The following is a 17,782-nucleotide window of genomic DNA, read 5'->3' on the forward strand; positions in this document are numbered from 1 at the left end:
AAAGCTCTCTCCTGACAGGGAGATCTATCCATCTCTGCTGGGAGGACAGAGTAGCTGGATGACACTGCCCTGTTTCTAACATATCCATTGAGTGGAGTGGATTCGTTGCTAACCAAAGTAACACTGTAACAGATTTTTGCACGCATTGTACCACATAAAATCGGTCAGTAAGCACAACGACAATCATGTATAAAGTGCACCGGATTATAAGGCGCACAATGAATTTTGGAGAAGATTTAAGGATTTTAAGTGTGCCTTATGGTCAGAAAAATACGGTGCTTTACGGTACTGTAATTTTTTGACAGACGTCTGCTGACCGATACCTTTCTGAGGAAAATCCTAGTAGAACAGCTTGACATTTAGCTCCGGTTCATTTGATTTGCTCTAACCGATCGAAGATGTGAACTCAAGAACCTGAGACAAAATGTGGTTCAAGAAAGTATTAGTTTAAGGGTGTGCACCGTTATGCCACCATATTTTATCCTCTAGCAGGTTTAATTGTGTTTCAGTTGTGTAATAGAGGAAATATTTCACATTCGAGATGGAAAAATTTAGGGCTGGACGTTATAAAAAAAAAAGCATATTGATAAAATAGAAATCATTTTGATCGTTATTGATAATTAGCAACAAATTAAAATCATATATTTTAAGTGCAGCCCTGGCCATTTTTTGCTGTTGCTTAGCAACCTATTTTTAGATAAAGAACTCACAAACACTGAATTCTAACTCAGCCCTTAATTCAACCAACTTTTTACCAAAACTGCACATTTTTGAAAAAGAAAAATAGAACCTGTGTTCTCTGAACTCTTTGAAGGAGGCGGAGCTTGTTACCTGGGCCTTTGTGATTGGTTGGGAGGATGTAATGACTGTAATATTTACCTACATGGCTAGAATGCAAAATAAAGGAAAACTGTTATTCTATTGAACCTTTTATTGACCCTTTCTTTCTATCATCGATATTCATCTATCGATCGATTTATATTGTTATTAAATATTCGTCCAGCCCTAGAAAAATGGGGTGTGTAAACTTTTCATATCCACAGAATGTTTGACAGCGAACGGCTGAGAGAGCGGAAACCGGCCTCTTGTCTCACAAAACGGTGATGTCTGATTGTCTGTCAGGGAGCCGGAGGAGACAAACTGTGACAACATCATCAACGCGACATGACCACATAAATAACATCACAAAAACCATCCAGTGTACGGATTCATCCTTTAGAACGTTGGCAGGAGGGAAACTCCTCCTTCTAGTTTAGTTAATACTTAAAACAAAATTAATCCATAAAATTTCCTTAAAGCAGTTCAGACATGCACTACGCAGCCTTTGTTAAAACTGGCAGCCGGCTATGGGGGTCTTCCTCATGAAGCTGAAGAAATCCACAGATCAAGGTTAGAGTTGGCACGTAAGAGCTCAGGCAAGCTGCTGGCAAAGGCCCCAGAAACTGTGGCGAATTGGGCCAGGAGCTTTGGACAACACAGATACGAGTCCAGAGTTTTCAGTCTGGGTCTGGGGGATTGAGATCCAGTTCCAGCCTCGTTAAAGGTCTTGCTGAACAGATAATATCCAAGATATACCCGAGAATGTCTGCATGGCAGCTTTAAGGACGTCACCACAGCGAACAGCACTCACGTTTCACAAACTGTACATGTTTGTAAAAAAAACAGGGGGGGGGGGGGGGGGGGGGGGGGGTTTCCCAGGTGGAGCACCTGTGCTTGTGAGAGGAATCCTTCCATTGTGCTAACGCAGCCTGTGTTCCTTTCCGTGGGCATCGGAGAGCAGGGGGGGCTACGGAGGGTAGTATCTACATTCTGAACCTAAGGGTGCTCAAAAGACTGAAGAGAAAAAAAGAAAAAGATGCAGGTGAGTTCTGGGAGGATTGTTTTGTGCTCACTGTGTTTTTTGAAGGCACTGTTCTGTCACATGATGTCCACAAAGAACTCACAGGGGTTGCCCATGGCGTGCTGGAACGACTGCCGGCTGGCGGTGAGCTCAGGAGGAACGGTCGCTAGCTCTCTCCCAGGGGGGGCTCCAGGGGGGGTGCTACTGCTCACTGAGGTTTTGGGGGCAAGGCGAGCTAGACAATAAGGGGGAGGCAAGCCCGGGGGGCCATATGAGGAGGCATGGCTTCTCTCGCTCTGCGAGCAGGAGCCCGGCCCCGGCTGGGTGAAGGGGTTGTGGCCGTAGCCGAAGGAGGGGTGATTGTTCTGGGACAGCGAGTGGCTCCTGTGTGAGTGGCTGTGACTGAGGCTTGACCTGGCGTGGCTGTGATGGCTCATCTGGCTGGCGGACCTGTCGCCCCGCCTCCCCCCGCGTAATTCGGATTCGCAGCATGTCGTCCTCTGAGCCTTCTCCTGCGGGGAGCGTCTGTCTTTGCCTGTGCTGGGGTTCGATCCACTGCTTCGACTTCCTGTTGACAGAAAGGAAAAAAAAAAAAAAAAAAGGATGTTTCAATTGGGCCTTTTGCAGGCATTTGCAAAAAAAAAAATCACCCCAAAACACACTGAGTGAGCAACTGCAACGGATCAGATAGAGCTGACTCAGAACCAGAAACTGATTGAAGGAAAAAAGTAAAAGGTCACACATTAAACAACAGCTTAAAAATGAGCTTTACTGCAAGTCTAAACCTGACATGTTAAGCCTTCTGAGTAATGCGTAGAGGTAACACATGAAAGCTCTTTGTTTAAGATGTGACCAGATATGTTCTTATGCAATCTAGAAAAGGGTCAGAAGTCAGGAGCAAACAGGACTATATCAAAGATTTGAGCTTCAAGTACCAACACAAGAACTACAATCATACTGCAGCTGATGTTTCTACAAACAGTGAAACCATCACAGCTAATCCCGTGCATTGGAAAACGATTCATACCACTTGATATTATAACATATTGGTACAATGCAACCAAAAAACCTCAACATATTTTATTGGAATTTTATGTTAAGTGAAGAGAAAGTCATACAAGGTTTTAGGCTCGTTGTACAAACAAAAACGTGCGGTGTGGATTTGTATTCAGCCTTGTATACCCAGATACCCATAATTAAAATCAGTTTCCTTCAGAAGTCATCTATTTTTAGATTTACTAGATTCCACAGCATCATGAAGACCGAGGAACACTGGAGACAAGTCAAGCATAGGGTTACAGAACCGAGTCTGGTCCAAAAAACAATGATTCAACGTTGACATCCCATGGAGCACTGCTCAATCTGTCATCTGAAAAGGAAAAGATCGGTGCATGCCAGCCAAGACATGGCTTTCCGTTAATGATTTGGCCAACAGGCAACCACGATGTGAGACAGAAAATCAACCCTGTCCATCGCCCTCAACGCACCGTCCCCACAGCGAAACTTTGGTGGTGGCAGCATCGGGCTGTGCTTATTTTGGCAGGGACAAGGCCGGCGATCAGAGTAGATGGAAGTTTTTCTCAGGGCAAAAACTTTTGAGAGCCTGCAAAAAAACCTCAGACAGTGGTGTTGGTTCACCTTCTGGAAGGGACAACAACCCTAAACATTACAACCTGAGCCACGACAGAACGGTTTAAATCAAACCGTGCGCCTGTGTTATCATGGCCCAGTCAAAGTCCGAACCTAAATCCAGCCTGAACAAGTCATTTTGCAAAGAATGAGCAAGAAATACAGCCTCAAGATAAACAAAGCTGGTAGAGACATACCCTTAAGCCTGTAATTAAAGCAAGAAGGGGGTTCTGCAAAGTACTGATTCTGAAAGGCTGAATGTAAACTGATGAACACCATGGAACATAAAACCTTGTATAATTTTTCCTCTTGACTGTTATGTTCTGTTATGTTGGTTAATCTAATAAAATCTCATTAAAATACAATAACATTTGTGTTTGCAAAAACAGCCCGAAAAGGTTCAAGTGGTTGGAATACGTTTGCAAGGCACTGTTGCACATGACCATGATCCACCAGCATCAGAAAAAAAAAAAAAGCGCAACTCATTTTGGTAATGTTATGCAAAAACTGAAGCATCAAGTTGGCCTTAAAAAAAAAAAGGCGGTTTTAGCGCCGTCGTGTTGTCATACTGATGGAGGTGTACCACACGTTGCAAAAGACAACATTTCAACTTCTGCAATGAGCCCAACAGTACTGGGTAAAGTGGCGCACGATTGCCCCCTATCAGCACAAGCCTTAAGATTGATCATCCGGCATCATGCACCTCCCAGCACAAAGTACAAACGCATGCCCAAAGGTGCAGAGAGGGAGGATCGGCTGTCAGGAGAGTCACACAAAGGATACACAGGGACAGAAAAAATCATGGAGCTGGCAAAGGATGGGGGAGAGGAGAAAAGGAGAAAACTTTAAAGCTGCGGTATGATAGGTGGAAAAATGCTGAGCGCAGGATAAAGAGATGAGAGGACGGAGGGAGAGTGAGACCGGACGGTGAGTGGAAAGAAGAGAGCAGCAGAGGAGGAGGAGGAGGAGGAGGAGGAGGAGAGGGGGTTAGCAGGCTTACCGGTTCCCCCAGTGTCCTGGGACTACCTCCTCCTTCAGTCTACCGTAGCCCAGCAGAAACAGAGGGAACAACAGAATTACACACACCTCCCAGGCCAGACGTCCCCCACACTGACTGACATCCTAAACCTGCTCCGCTACCTTCCGATTAACACAGCCTTTTGCTGTTTTTCTGCCCCCATCCAGCTTCATAAGAGTCATGGCTTGTATTCCAATAAAAATTATCACATGCAAATGATGGAAGAAAATGGCGTTCTACTTTAAAAAGCGGCAAAACAAACAACCCCCAACCCCCCCAGCCCCCCTTTCTTAAAAACTCGTTAGCTACGTTCTTGCCAAGCTCGGTGAAAAGAATGGCTGAAAGCGAGATGTGGCCATGCTTGGATGAATCACTCACATTGATGAGAAACAAATTGATAGCTTAACTGAACTGCTCAGCTTAAAATTCCCAACCCCCCCCTCCCCCGCCCCCTCCCCCAGGCTCTCCACGCTCCTTCAATGCAAAAACCATGCAGCACCGTCACATTTAGACTCGAAATAAAGACAAAAGATCATCTGAGAACTCATAGAGAAAGGAGATGGGATCGCTTGTGATTCCAAATCACAAGGTTGATCAGATGTCTTTTAGCGTTTGTACACACCCAGTACTGCAGAGCTGTCCGCTGCGTGACTCAACGCGCTCATGATTGACCTTGACAACAACAGGATGCGTTTTAGAAAAACACAAACTGAACGATGGAGGAGGAAATCCAAAGCAAAGGGCCAGAACAGCTGACGTTTAAGCACGAGTCACACGCTTGCTAACACTGATGTCATGTGACGCAGACGGTTGGATGCCGTTTTCAGTCGGATTACATTCATTAATGACTTGCTGATGGGAAACCAAGGGGGCCCGTCTTGCGCCTTCCTCGCTGCTCACCCTCACTGTGCTGACTCCCGGCGCTCCCGCTGTGGAAACTGTGGCACGGGTCAGAGTATCCCGGGGGGAAGCAGGGGGGCGGCGGCTGAAAGGGAGGGTAGGGGAACGGCTGCCCGCCAAGAGGCCAGGGGTTGGTGGTGGGAGGTAGTGGTGCCAAAGTGTCCTGCTCGGAGCCTCCACCGCTGGATCCCTCATTTAAATTGAGTGACGCCATGTCTTAAAAGACAGAAACAAGGCTCAAATAAGCATAAAAATAAAAAATCATAGAGGGGTTAAAATATTACACAAACAGACTAGGGTTCTGTACTTTGGCAGAGGTCCCCAAATGTGTAGTAGCACTGTTCGGAGAAGGTGATTTTGTTGACGGTGTGTCTCAGGTAGCCATGTTTCAGCAGACTGCTCGCGTACTTTCTTGCATCTCGTCGATCCTTGAAGCCCTCCACTCTGGAGTAAAGCCAGTCCACCACATCAGCACCTACACACAGCAACACAGAGAGAAAAAGACAGCCGTGGCCGCTCCAGCTGGGACACACACGCTGGAAATACTGCCGACACCACAAAAGTGACCCCAGAGAATAAAAGCAAAATGTGCATGACCGCAGTAGTTTTTGATACTATCACAGCTAACAAAAGACACCGACATATAGTGCAGCGTATACTAGGGCTGAGGGATAGATCGATTTAAATGATTCATTTTGAATTGACAACTTTTTACGATTTAATTTTTGGAAAATCGGGCACTCATTGGGCTTCCATGAAGAGTACAGCGTGTTATGCTGAATATATGTTTAAGAAAACATATTGTCAAATATTGTAAAGAGGAAACTATTTGTTTTACCATAATATGAGACACTTCAATCTACTCTGGGTTTCTTTTAGGTTAGTTTGAAGTCACACAAGTGAAGTGAAGCCTGTTCTTAGTTTATTGGGTAAAACTAGTGCAAACATCTAGTTATATTTTCATTGCTAACATGTTTCACAGCTTGTATTTAGTTGCCCTTTGAATTTAGGTCAACTCCCAGACCATATACTTGACATAAAAGTGAGTTTTTAATATATTTATTCTTGTGAAAGGGGGAAGGAAAAAAAAAATCTATTAACTGTATTTGGTATAATAAAGTCAGATATTCTATTTTTAAGCCATATCGCCCAGCCCTAGCGTATACCTATTTCAGCTCTGTTCAACTTACAGTAAACTGCCTTTAAAACCACAAACATTTTGCTTTGCTCAGCTTTTCTCACCTATGACGGCATTGGCGATGGTGATCTTCAGCCACATCCTGTCCCGTATCTCCAGGCCTGAGTCAGGAAGCTGCATCACCTTCACAATGGTTGCCATGTCTGTTTTACCAACAGACAGAGGCAGGTCATCAAATTCTGCGAGAAAGAAGGAGTGAAAAAACATTTTTTTTTTAAGAATTTGAATAATTTCTCAAAAATGTTTTAATGAAGTCTTTAGCTGGCTTTACCATAATGTGGATAAGGTCCCGTCAGGGCTGTGGTGTGAGATATCCAAGCTGCTGGGTCGATGGGTCTCACAGGCTCCGCTGAGAATATTAAACAAACAGCATCACTATCTCAAAATGACAGAAATAAACACTCTTTAGTTCAGACTTTTTTCCGTTACGTACAGTAGTGAGGAAATTATTGACAAAGTATTAACCCTGGTTTAAATTTTGTCACGTTGCAACCACAAACTGTTATTTATTTTGTTGGGATTTTATGTGATAAAACACAAAGTAGGATATAATTGTGTCTTGGAAGGAAAATAATATTTTTTGAATTTTTGAGGGATTTGGGTTAATGCCTTTTTACTTTAATAAGCATAAATATAATCAGTACCACCGATTACCCTTAAAAGTCCCCTAATTAGTAATAAGAGTTTATCTGTTTAACTTTCCTCAGTTTAAGTCAAGCTCTCCTGTTCTGTTTCTTTCTCTGAGACTTCTCAGAGAACATTAGTGAACAAACAGCATCCCAAAGATTAAGAAACCCTTCAGATGAGTCAGGGATAAAGATCTAAACTGACACACCAGCCAAGGAGAGCATTAACAACAGGAGCAGACAGACTCTGGAGGAGCTGCAGAGATTCACAGGTCAGATGGAAGAATCACACGATCTCACAAAAGAATTTGGTTACCGTTATGCAAGAATGGAAACAAAAGAGCCACTGATTACAAAAAAAGAAAGTCCTGCTTGCACGTTGCCACATGCCACAGCAAGACCCAGAAAACGATACTAACTGAAACTAATTGAGAAGAAAACTGAACATTCATGCCTACGCTATGTGTAGCAGAAAACTAACACTGCACATCATTGTGACCAGACCCTGTTGAAACATGGAAGTTGCAGAGTCATGCTGTGGGTAAGTTATGCTTTTCACAGTGAAGTCCAAAAGACTGGCTGGTGAAACTGCAGTGCATGTGGTAAAGCATCGAAGGCTGTGCACAAATGCACATCAAACCTTTTACTTCCACTTCAGTTATGCATTACTTTGTGTTCCCACTAAACCAAAATTAAAATACGCTGAAGCTTGTGGTTGTGAAATGACAAAGTTCAAAGTGTATGTATACTTTTGCAAGCACTGCAGCATGAGCGCTCCCTACTCGGCTGAGGGAGAGCTTACCTCGAGGGATGGTGAAGTAACTTCGTGGAGATGGATCCCAACACTTGGCAACAGTAAGGCTAATGGGGCTATTTGAAAGAAATTAAAAAAAAATAATAATTAAAAAAATACAAACATTTGAACACTTATTGTATAACTTGAACATTTCAAACAACAGTGGAGAAGTATATTAAGAAATAAAACAACCCAGACGGAAGGTTTCATTTATCCAAATAACATAACAGGACCTCTGCGTAATGTTTGCCTTTACATACAAATTATTAGATTCATTAAATGGTTTTTAAATGAAAGTTAAATAATTAGCTGAGATATAGCTCAGTAGTAATGATTGATACTGGTAAAAATATTCTACATTAACAGAACTAGGTATTGGTGTGCAAACCTTGCTGGTTCATCAACTAACAGCTTGCTCCATATTTACTGGAACCCCTCGTAAATATGTGCTCAAAAAACTCAAAATGAATGTGTGTCTTATTAGTGCCGCATAATCTCACACTGAAATATCTAACATTTAATTAGAGTACATTTAGATAAAAAGTCAGATGCCAAACTTACAAACACCCGCAACAATTCCTTTAAAATAAATGTAAACGATGCTTTAGAAAAAAAAAACTTTACACTTTACTTTTGTGTTAAATAAAATATCTAGGAACCTTTAATCTGCATTTTTTGACCTCCTGTTTCCATGGGGCATATTTATGTGTGACACAGATATATAATTCTCTTATCCAATCCAAGACAAGAGAACATGCCATTCAAGGCAGGCTGATATGTGTTGATCTCCTTAAATAAGATGATTACAAGAAAAAAAAAACAAAAAAAAACGCTCACCTAAACATTCCCCGTATCTACAGTCAGGCATTAATAAGCAAGTTTAGAACAATTAGGAGGCTAAACATGAATTTAGGTTTATTTTGCCTCCATGCACAGGGGAGTTTGGTGGGATAAATAATATATTAAACTCTCACTGACAAGAAAGTTCAGCATTTTCGTCACACTACATATACTATCACACTATATCATTATACTGCAATGAAACAGGAACTTATTTTAAGGTGTTTGACAAATCTTAAAGAGGGGTGACAGTAAACGTGGATTGCATGCATGCTGTTTGGAAAACCCTTGTTAAAATCCCTCAACATAACAATGTGGCAGCAGACATGTTTTACAATCTCCTAAACATGACTTTTGTAGGTATATGAATCCTCTGAATATCTAAACCAGGGGTCACCAACCTTTTAGAAACTGAGAGCTACTTCATTGGTAGAGTCATACGAAGGGCTACCAGTACTGACCTTTGAAGTGACAGGCGTCAGAATTCACCTAACTTTATGTAAAATAAACACATTTTTCATGCTTTGTTATACATATTGTCATTTTTAAATCTGTATAAATGCAAGTGTGATGTAAACTGGAAGAGTAACGCAGAACAAATAAAGTTTTAGATGAAGCTCACTGGTGTATTGTGCTATTTTTTTAGAACTGGCTCGTGGGCGCCATGTTGGTGACCCCCTTATGACTGAACAGTTTTTACTAAACTGAACAATTTAAAGTATTTCATGACAGAGAGGGACTGCTCTGAGTGAGTTTATTGCTCTTACCCAGTCTTAGAAACGATCTCTCTCAGGATCCTCACAGCGTCATCGTTGCTCATGTTCTCAAAATTCACATCATTCACCTGGTTCACATACAAAATATTAAGTTCAGGTTACACTGTGCAGGTTTTTAAGAACTTAATATCGTTTTGACGGTCTGGAGAGGGAAAGGGCTCAGATGTTGTTGTTTTTTTTTCACGTCAGGGTCTACAGAGTTATAAGACCTTCGAATTCCTACAAATTCTAAACCCTTAGCTATGCAGCACATGTAAAGTGCGGCGATCACAGAAACTACAATTAGCCTTCACGTGCTTCACATGTGTAACAATGGAACTCTGACGTACAGAGATCAAAAGATATCAACCGCTCATAGGAAAACTTGAACATAAAAAGTTGAGCTACGGAAGTGAAAAAGATGTGGTTATAGATATGCTTCAGAGACCACAGACAGAGACTCATGTCCCTTAGCATCATTTGTGACGCATTAACGGCGGCAGCTAAAGAGTCATTGCTTTACACGAAAAATGCTGGTAATTGTCACAGTCGCAATGTTTTACAAGAATTTGCAACAAAAAAAAAAAGGTGTAAAAAATACCTGCAGAAGCATGTCTCCTGGCTCTATTCTGCCATCAGCAGCCACAGCGCCTCCCTTCATGATGGAGCCGATGTAAATGCCACCGTCTCCCCGGTCATTACTCTGACCTACAATACTGATGCCCAGAAAGTTGTACTTCTCTGTCAAAAGCAACAATAACAACAACAACAAAAAAACAAGCGTGAACAATAGGAAATAAATTCCAGCTGTTAAAAAAATAAGGCACAATGCACATCCCATTTACCCATGTTGAGCGTGACGGTGATGATGTTGAGGCTCATGGTGGAGTCTGTGATGCTGCTGAAGGATGAAGACTAGAAAGGGATGGAGAGGTTTGCAGAGAAAACCTTGTAAATAAAAACTGGCATGAAGTCTATATCAATCAGCTCTCCCATCTGTTTCCGCTGCTCGGCGTCAGCGTTCATTTATGCTCAGGCAGTGATGGGACTTAGAAGTGCGTACCCGGTCTATCTTGGCCATTTTGTGCCTCCGTCTGCGCCGCTTGTGTCTGCGCATGAGCTGTGAAGAAGAACTTTGTTCGGTGGAGCTGCTGAGCCTGAAACACAAAGAGGGAAAATAAGGGCTCAGAAAGAGAATGAGGAGGAAAATGAGATGTAGCAGATTAAAACCAAGGCCAAGTGGAAAAAAAAGAAAAGAAAAGAAATGCAAGCCAGCCTAAGATCGCATAAATCCCTAAACCTGTATTTCTTCTTGGAGTCAACTTCGTCAATCATTACATACTTGGGAGAGTCAGGGGTGAGGGGAGAAATTTTATGTTTTGTTCCCAAGCAACCATGGGAAAACAACAAACTTGGATTGTCTTACAAACAGTTACAGTGTGCTTGAAATGTGACACCGGCTGAGAGTCTGGACAGGTCCCCAGTCCATCACAGGGCAACAGAGAGACATACAGGACAAACAACCACGCATGCACACACTCATCCCCGAAGGCCAATTTAGAGAGACCAAATAACCTAAGATCCATGTTTTTGAGCTGTGAGAGGAAGTAAGAACAGCCGGAGAGAACCCAGTGAACACACACCATGCATACAGAAAGACCCGAGGCAGGGATTGGAACCCAGGACTTTCTTGTTGCAAAGGAACAATGGCAACAACTCTGCCAACATGCCAATATTTGAAACAAAACTAAATAAAAAAATCCTAGTCATCTTAGTTTCTTTTATTGGTACCACTTTACAATAAGGCAGTTTAATTTATCATGTGTTTTAAATTGTAATTCATTAATCTGTAAACACTTTAGAACTCATTCATAAGTGTTTATTATGCATTCATTAAGGGTGAGCAAGGGACAAAGCTGAGTGGTTTGTGCTTACAAGGTAGACTTAGTCTGAAATGTTTAATATAAGCAACTCTAGATGTAATTTAGGCTATGTTCACACTGCAGGGAAAGTGACCCAAATCGGATCTTTTTGCCCATATGCAACCCATATCTGTCTTTGGAAAATCCCAATTCTGATCTATTCACCCCCCCAAAAAATCTGATCTGTGCCACTTCGATATGTGATACTTATTCGGATACGTATTTTCTTTTTTAAAACGTCCGCTGTATGAACGCTCATTTTCACGTTGCGCTCCTTTCTCCCACTACACATCCACACACAGTAGCAGCAATTAGCGCTCCATAAAAGGCCGTCGTTAATAGCTGTGCTGCTTTCATTTTCCTAATTTCATCTTGCTACGACGTGATCTTAATATTGTCGGCTACCATTAGCTTTCTAATAATAACAAAGAGAGATACGGCCAGTCACTGCGTTTTTTGTTTTTGAAGTTAACACTTCTAACACTTCTAGAAACAATTACATTCACATCACTTCTGCAAACAGTGTGCTGCTCTGTGACGTCGCCTTCTGTTATCTGCGCACGCGGGTCGCTTTGCGGTATAGAACCGTTCAGACAGCGGTATGATGGCGGTCGCAGCTAATGGTGGTGGGAACAGTCACCTAAAAAAAAAATCCAATTTCAGCAAAAAATCGGAAGTGAGCATCGGGAGTGAACCTGCTGTGTGAGCCTAGCCATGCAGTTGAACAAATTAGGCTCACTATTTGGCAAGAAACCAATCATTAAAATCTATTAGTCTGGAAAATGTTATAAAATCCCTGCTAGGGCTTTAAGACTCCAGAAAACCACCATGGGAGCCATTAGCCACAAATGGGGGAAACATGGGACATGAGCGAAGCTCCCCAGGAGTTCCCACCCCACCAAAACTACAACAAGAGGGCATCAACAACTAGTCCATGCAGTCATAACAGGACACAGAAGTTCATCTAGAGCACTGCAGGCCTCACTTGTCTTAAAGTCAGCGTTAATGATTAAAAAAAAAAAAAAAACTAAAAAAACGCTTGATAAAAATGGCATCTATGAGAGTGTAAACCACTGCGGTCCAGAAAAAAAATGACCCAGCTCACGTTTACCATCGTGAGCATCTCCATGAGTTTCTGGAAAATATTCAGTGGACTGGCAAGAGAAGAGGGGAACTGTTTGTAAGGTGTGCATCTCCTTATTTCTGGTGCAAAACTAAAAGCTTTTCAAGAAAAGAACATCATCTTGTAGTGTGATGGTTTTGGAACTGCTTTGCTGCTTTAGGCTCTTCATCTTGAACTTGACTGTAATTTATGGAACCATCAATTCTGCTTTCAATCAAAATATCCTCAAGAAAAAAAAAATGTCCAGCCGTCAGCCACCTTGAGCTAGGACACTGATGTGAAGAGCACCACCAGGATCACGCCTGAATGGCTAAAAAAAAAGTGGTCTGACTTAAATTCAGTCGAGATACGACTCACATGGCCCTAAATTGACCGTTCATGCTCCAAAATGCACCGGTGTGCCAGCATTAAAGCAATTCTACAAAGAAGAGTGGATCAAAACTTTTACTGTTGGCCAGTTTGCAAATACGGATTCCACAACTACTTGCAGGGGACAATTGCTTTTTTTACTCAGTAAAAGGTTGGTTTGGATAACTTTTTTTTATTTTAATACATTAAATAATTTTTTAATTATTTAAAAAAAAAAACATTTTGGGGAGTACTTATACAGATTTTCTGTGTGATATCTTACAATTTCGGCAAATACTTCATAGAACTGTATGTAAAAAAAAAAAAAAAAAAACAGTATTCTCCCAGAGGTATTTTTAGTGTTTAAAGGGCTGAGAAGCACATCTTTTACTGTAAGGTAGCACATTACCTGCTGGCATCCTCATCCTCCTCGCTGTCAACAAACGAGCTGGACTCCAGCTCGCTGCTCATTACTGAGGCGCTGTCGTAACCCATGGCCGAGTCCCTCGCTGTACGCTCGGATTTAGAGTGACCGTTGATGCGAGGGACTGCAGAGAGAAAGAGAGAGAGAGAGAGAGCAGAGGAGCTGTGAGTCAGACGCTGAGGTCGTGTTGCTCACCGTGGGCTCGCATCAGAACGAGAGGAGAAAACACGAAGGGGGTTGTTGGGGTTAGTGGAAAAATCTGGATCTGCAGTGGGAGCAACGTAAACAGGAGAGGCTTTAACCTATGAAGGTGAGACTGCGAGCATGACATGAAAACTGGAGTGCAGCTCCTACGCTTTGGGTAAACTCTTTCCCTGATCCATACGTACACTGCCTTTGATGCGGCGCTGTCTCAGGGTAACAGCGGATTTGCCGGAACGGTCTCATTAGGCGAAAAGGGCGTGGCCGCCCGTGTTTTGGCCTTGAGCAAGCAAAGCATTCCAGCAACGCAGGGGTTTCCATGGCTAGCTCCGCCCCTACGTAAGCTGAGCTACTGCACAGGAAAGCCGTCGGGATTCTCACCCAGACATATTTCTCCCCTACGACGCCTCCCTCCAGAGCAATAAAAAACAAAGTACCAAAAAGCGAATAAATAAAATAAAAAAAGTATACAGGTTCACCGAGCCAGACTGAAAACGTGTGCGTTTGTGGAGCTCGCCGCTCTCTAAGCCTCAGCCCACCAGGCGGCTGCTCACAGCCTTCACAGCTTATCTACAATAGAGACAGGGACAATAGGGGAGAATAAGCAGAAAATCCTCGAAAAACAAGTGAGCATTTCAAACTCAAAGGCCGTCTCATTTCAGCTAAACATGTACAACTTCAAAGTTTAAACTGTGAGGCTTTTTTATTGTTAAAAAACGCTAAATTAACATTGGATATTGTATAATTCATAATACACTAATAGGAAATAACTAATGCAACAATCTCAATCATGTTGATATTACATTTTGATAAACACTATATATAACCAATTAGAATAAAGTATACCTTAGAATAACAGAGATTTTTTTACAGTAAATTAACCCTGAATTATTATTTAACATTGCACGACGAGACCTCACCTCAGCTGAAAGTCCATCCCAAAGTGACAAAGTGAGTGAAGAGAGAGGAGAAAGTATTTCCTCCTCCCTCCCTCGCTCGCTCCTCATATGGCACGCAACTATACAGTAGACCCTCACTAATCTGCCTCCAACCAATCAGAGGACAGGATTCTACCAAATATCAACAGAGAAGATTGGTTTCGGGATCCGAGACAACGTGCGGCCGTTTCCCCTCTTCTCTTCAGGTAAAAAAAAAAAAAAAACTTTATTTAAACTTAAATAATTATAAACCATTTTCTTTTAAACCAGATTCTTTTAAATGAAAAGAGTGTGGTTTAATTCACAGGCTGTGTTTTTCTGCTCTCTGTTAATACTTTAATACTGGCATAAGTGCTTTGGCTTAGCCATGTCTTCTTTGACCTCAATCCAGACTGCAGGGAACATCATTACAATTAACATGATAACAACACTTGCAATATTTTATTTATTCATTTTATTTGAGATAGTGGACCTGAAACTTATTTTTTTTCTCCTGATTCACATTGCCCTTTGGATCAGACACTCACTTAAACAAGGCTTCCTTCACATTTTTCATGTAATAAAGCCATGTTTTCATATGTATCTGTGTCGTACGCAGTCATTTATATTTAGGTTCAATACAAAATACTACACATTTATGGCAGATATTTTTACTATAGGCAGGCTTTAAACATGAAAACTCAGGAAATGCAAGGAAGGAAGGACAAGGAATGACGAAAGGAAGAAAGGGAACAAGAAAGGAAGTAAGGCCATCAAGGGAGAAAAAGATCATGGCAAATGTAAGGAGAGATATGAAGTAACGGAGGTAGGACACAAAGAAGGAAGGAGGTAGAACGAAGAAATGGAAATAAGTAAGGACACAAGGAAGGAAGGAAGGAATAACTTGAAAGTAGAGAATTAAGGACACAAGGAAGAACGGAGATAAGTTAAGTATTTAAATAATAATTAGGAAAGGAGAATAAAAGAGAAACAAGAAAGGACTGAAAAAAAGGGAGGATACTAGTAAGGTAAGATGATTTTGGAGGGAAGGAAAGAAGGAAGAACCAACAAGAGTGGAACGGGGAGGACAGAACATGACTACTGGATAGGGAATGATGTCTGGAAATAACAAAAACACACACTGTATTTTTCCAAACTCTTATTTTCTTTTCCACACTTCTGCAGACCTGGAAAATCCTGATTTCAGCCTTTTCCAGACTCAGCAGGACATCGGTAAATGGTTCAACTGTTGCATTTTTTCATGCTTTTTCAGAAACGCAGGGATATGTTTACTGGGGTTACGCACTCATCACTGTACAACAGTGAGCTTTCTCACACTGAGGAGGATTAGCCTAAAGCATTTGGATAGGGTGTCAGGGAAATTCCTGCTGCTGCTGATGATCAGGATGCTGCAGGCGGCGAGGCGGGGCCCTGTGACTTCCTTCGTCATGCGTCTTCACATCCAACCCTTCACACTGAGCCAAATTAAATTACATTTCACCAGGCCATGTTTGCCAGATTTATGAGCTGCTGGTGAGCCCTAAGGGGCCATCCTGGCTCCCTCTGGTGGTTTCATTTAATTATCTCTAACAAACTTAGAGGCAAGGAGGGGGCAGCGAGACGGAAGGAGGGGCTGTGTTTTTGTCAGCGCGGTAAAGGATGTGACCCGTACGTAATCAAACAGGAGGACACAGGGAGAAGCCCAGTTTGTTTGGGTTCGATATCACCCAAAAACAAAACCAAAACAGCAGCTGTTCAATTTGCTTGTAACAGCAGGGACGAGGAATCCGTTGCCAAATCAGGGTCTTCACAAGAAGATCCAGCAGAGCGTTGTGAGATAAATCCCTGGAAATAAGAGCAGCAGCATTCGTACAAGCAAAGCTCTTTTCCTGCAACCACCACAGACTTTAGGGAACTCTACTGGGGTTTAATTGGACAGAACAACAAAAGGGCATTTTCTAAAATGGTAAGACAGAATGGCAGATTATTTTCACAAAAAAGTGTCTGCATTTATAATACCATCCCTAAATCAATATTGTGTAGAACAATTTTTGGTACAGCTGCAGTTGAAGTATGGTCAATCAGTTTTACACATCAATAGATGGAGATTTCTGCCCATTCTTCTCTGCAATATGGCTTAATAAAGTCAAAGACAAACTTCAAGTCAGAAAAGATGTAAGGCATTTGGGAACTATAATGTTTAAGTATCAATATGTGAAATATGACTGGGAGTGTCTAACAGATGAATATGCCAGTGTCCAAAATAGGGCTGAACGATTTTGGAAAATAATCTAATTGCGATTTTTTTTTCTTAATATTGTGATTTAATGCAATTTATTTTCCAGTTTAATTTATCATGTGTTTTAAAATATATACAAACAACAAATCAATTTGTTTCCTTGCCATGTGGATTAGTTGCTAAAAGACCCACAGCATCTAAACTCAAAGCAGTAATGATTGCGTTCTGCCTACAATATATTTCAATCAAAATTGCAATTTTGACTTTTCTCTGCATTAACCACAAGCAACAAAAATGGCCTCTAAATAAAGATGTTTGTAAACAAGGACTATTTTAAATATGAACTTTTAATGTTTCTATTGATCAGAATATTATTCAAGAGAACAGCTTTTAATTTAATTGGACATCAATCCATGTTGAACATAAAGTGCAAAGTCCAACCAACAAGCATGTCTATGTATTAAACTCAATGCTTTGTATGATTATACAAACTCTAAAACAAGTAATAAAATTAGATTATCTCACTGCTGCAACTGTCTTCCCTTCCATGTGGAGGCAAACCCAATTCAAACATTTTACTGACACCTAATGGACGTGTCTAATTCCCTAATTGTTATATAGCCAAAAAGCGCAGACCTCTGCGATTTGGAAATCACGATCATATTGAAAATGCGATTAATCGTTCAGCCCTAGTCCAAAATTAACTTCCTGATTCACCAGCTGTAAAAATCAACCGGCCAAGAACATTTTAATTTTAAAACGTTAATTCTGACTGACCCCTGCTAAATATCTCCACATAATCCCGCTACGTAATTAGCCTGAGCTATACGCTCGTTGTTAGCAAACGGACATGACGGAGCTGCTGTCGTTCTTGCGTCACATGTGCGAGGGTTTGTGTACGTGCAGAGGAACATAAAGAAGCCTCCACCCAGATGATGTCTGAAAAACACGACTTATTTGGCGCAAAAATTTACTCGCCATGTGGCAGCTAGCCTTCTGAAATGTA

General features: G+C 41.6%; 1 protein-coding gene across 5 annotated transcripts in view; it reads right to left on the reverse strand.

Moving 5' to 3' along the window:
• Nucleotides 1–1,201: 1,201 nt before the first annotated feature.
• The window catches only part of dvl1a (dishevelled segment polarity protein 1a), a 37,984-nt gene continuing 21,403 nt past the window's right edge, over nt 1,202–17,782 (reverse strand). The window contains exons 1-13 of one of the 5 annotated variants that reach the window (XM_036140531.1): nt 14,541–14,640; nt 13,809–14,190; nt 13,405–13,543; nt 10,666–10,759; nt 10,448–10,517; nt 10,204–10,343; nt 9,615–9,691; nt 8,014–8,081; nt 6,857–6,934; nt 6,630–6,764; nt 5,695–5,862; nt 5,388–5,603; nt 1,202–2,408 (exon numbers count right to left, since the gene is read on the reverse strand). In XM_036140531.1, coding sequence (XP_035996424.1) covers nt 1,918–2,408; nt 5,388–5,603; nt 5,695–5,862; nt 6,630–6,764; nt 6,857–6,934; nt 8,014–8,081; nt 9,615–9,691; nt 10,204–10,343; nt 10,448–10,517; nt 10,666–10,759; nt 13,405–13,543; nt 13,809–14,190; nt 14,541–14,627 — 2,145 coding nt within the window. In that variant the 5' untranslated portion in view covers nt 14,628–14,640 and the 3' untranslated portion in view covers nt 1,202–1,917. Of the gene's footprint in view, nt 2,409–4,469; nt 4,509–5,109; nt 5,160–5,387; nt 5,604–5,694; nt 5,863–6,629; nt 6,765–6,856; nt 6,935–8,013; nt 8,082–9,614; nt 9,692–10,203; nt 10,344–10,447; nt 10,518–10,665; nt 10,760–13,404; nt 13,544–13,808; nt 14,191–14,540; nt 14,641–17,782 lie in introns of those variants that run through there. The other 4 variants (XR_004931552.1, XM_036140534.1, XM_036140540.1 and 1 more) reach the window with 4 other exon arrangements.

The sequence above is a fragment of the Fundulus heteroclitus genome, chromosome 1, assembly GCF_011125445.2.
Source record: "Fundulus heteroclitus isolate FHET01 chromosome 1, MU-UCD_Fhet_4.1, whole genome shotgun sequence".
NCBI lineage: Eukaryota > Metazoa > Chordata > Actinopteri > Cyprinodontiformes > Fundulidae > Fundulus > Fundulus heteroclitus.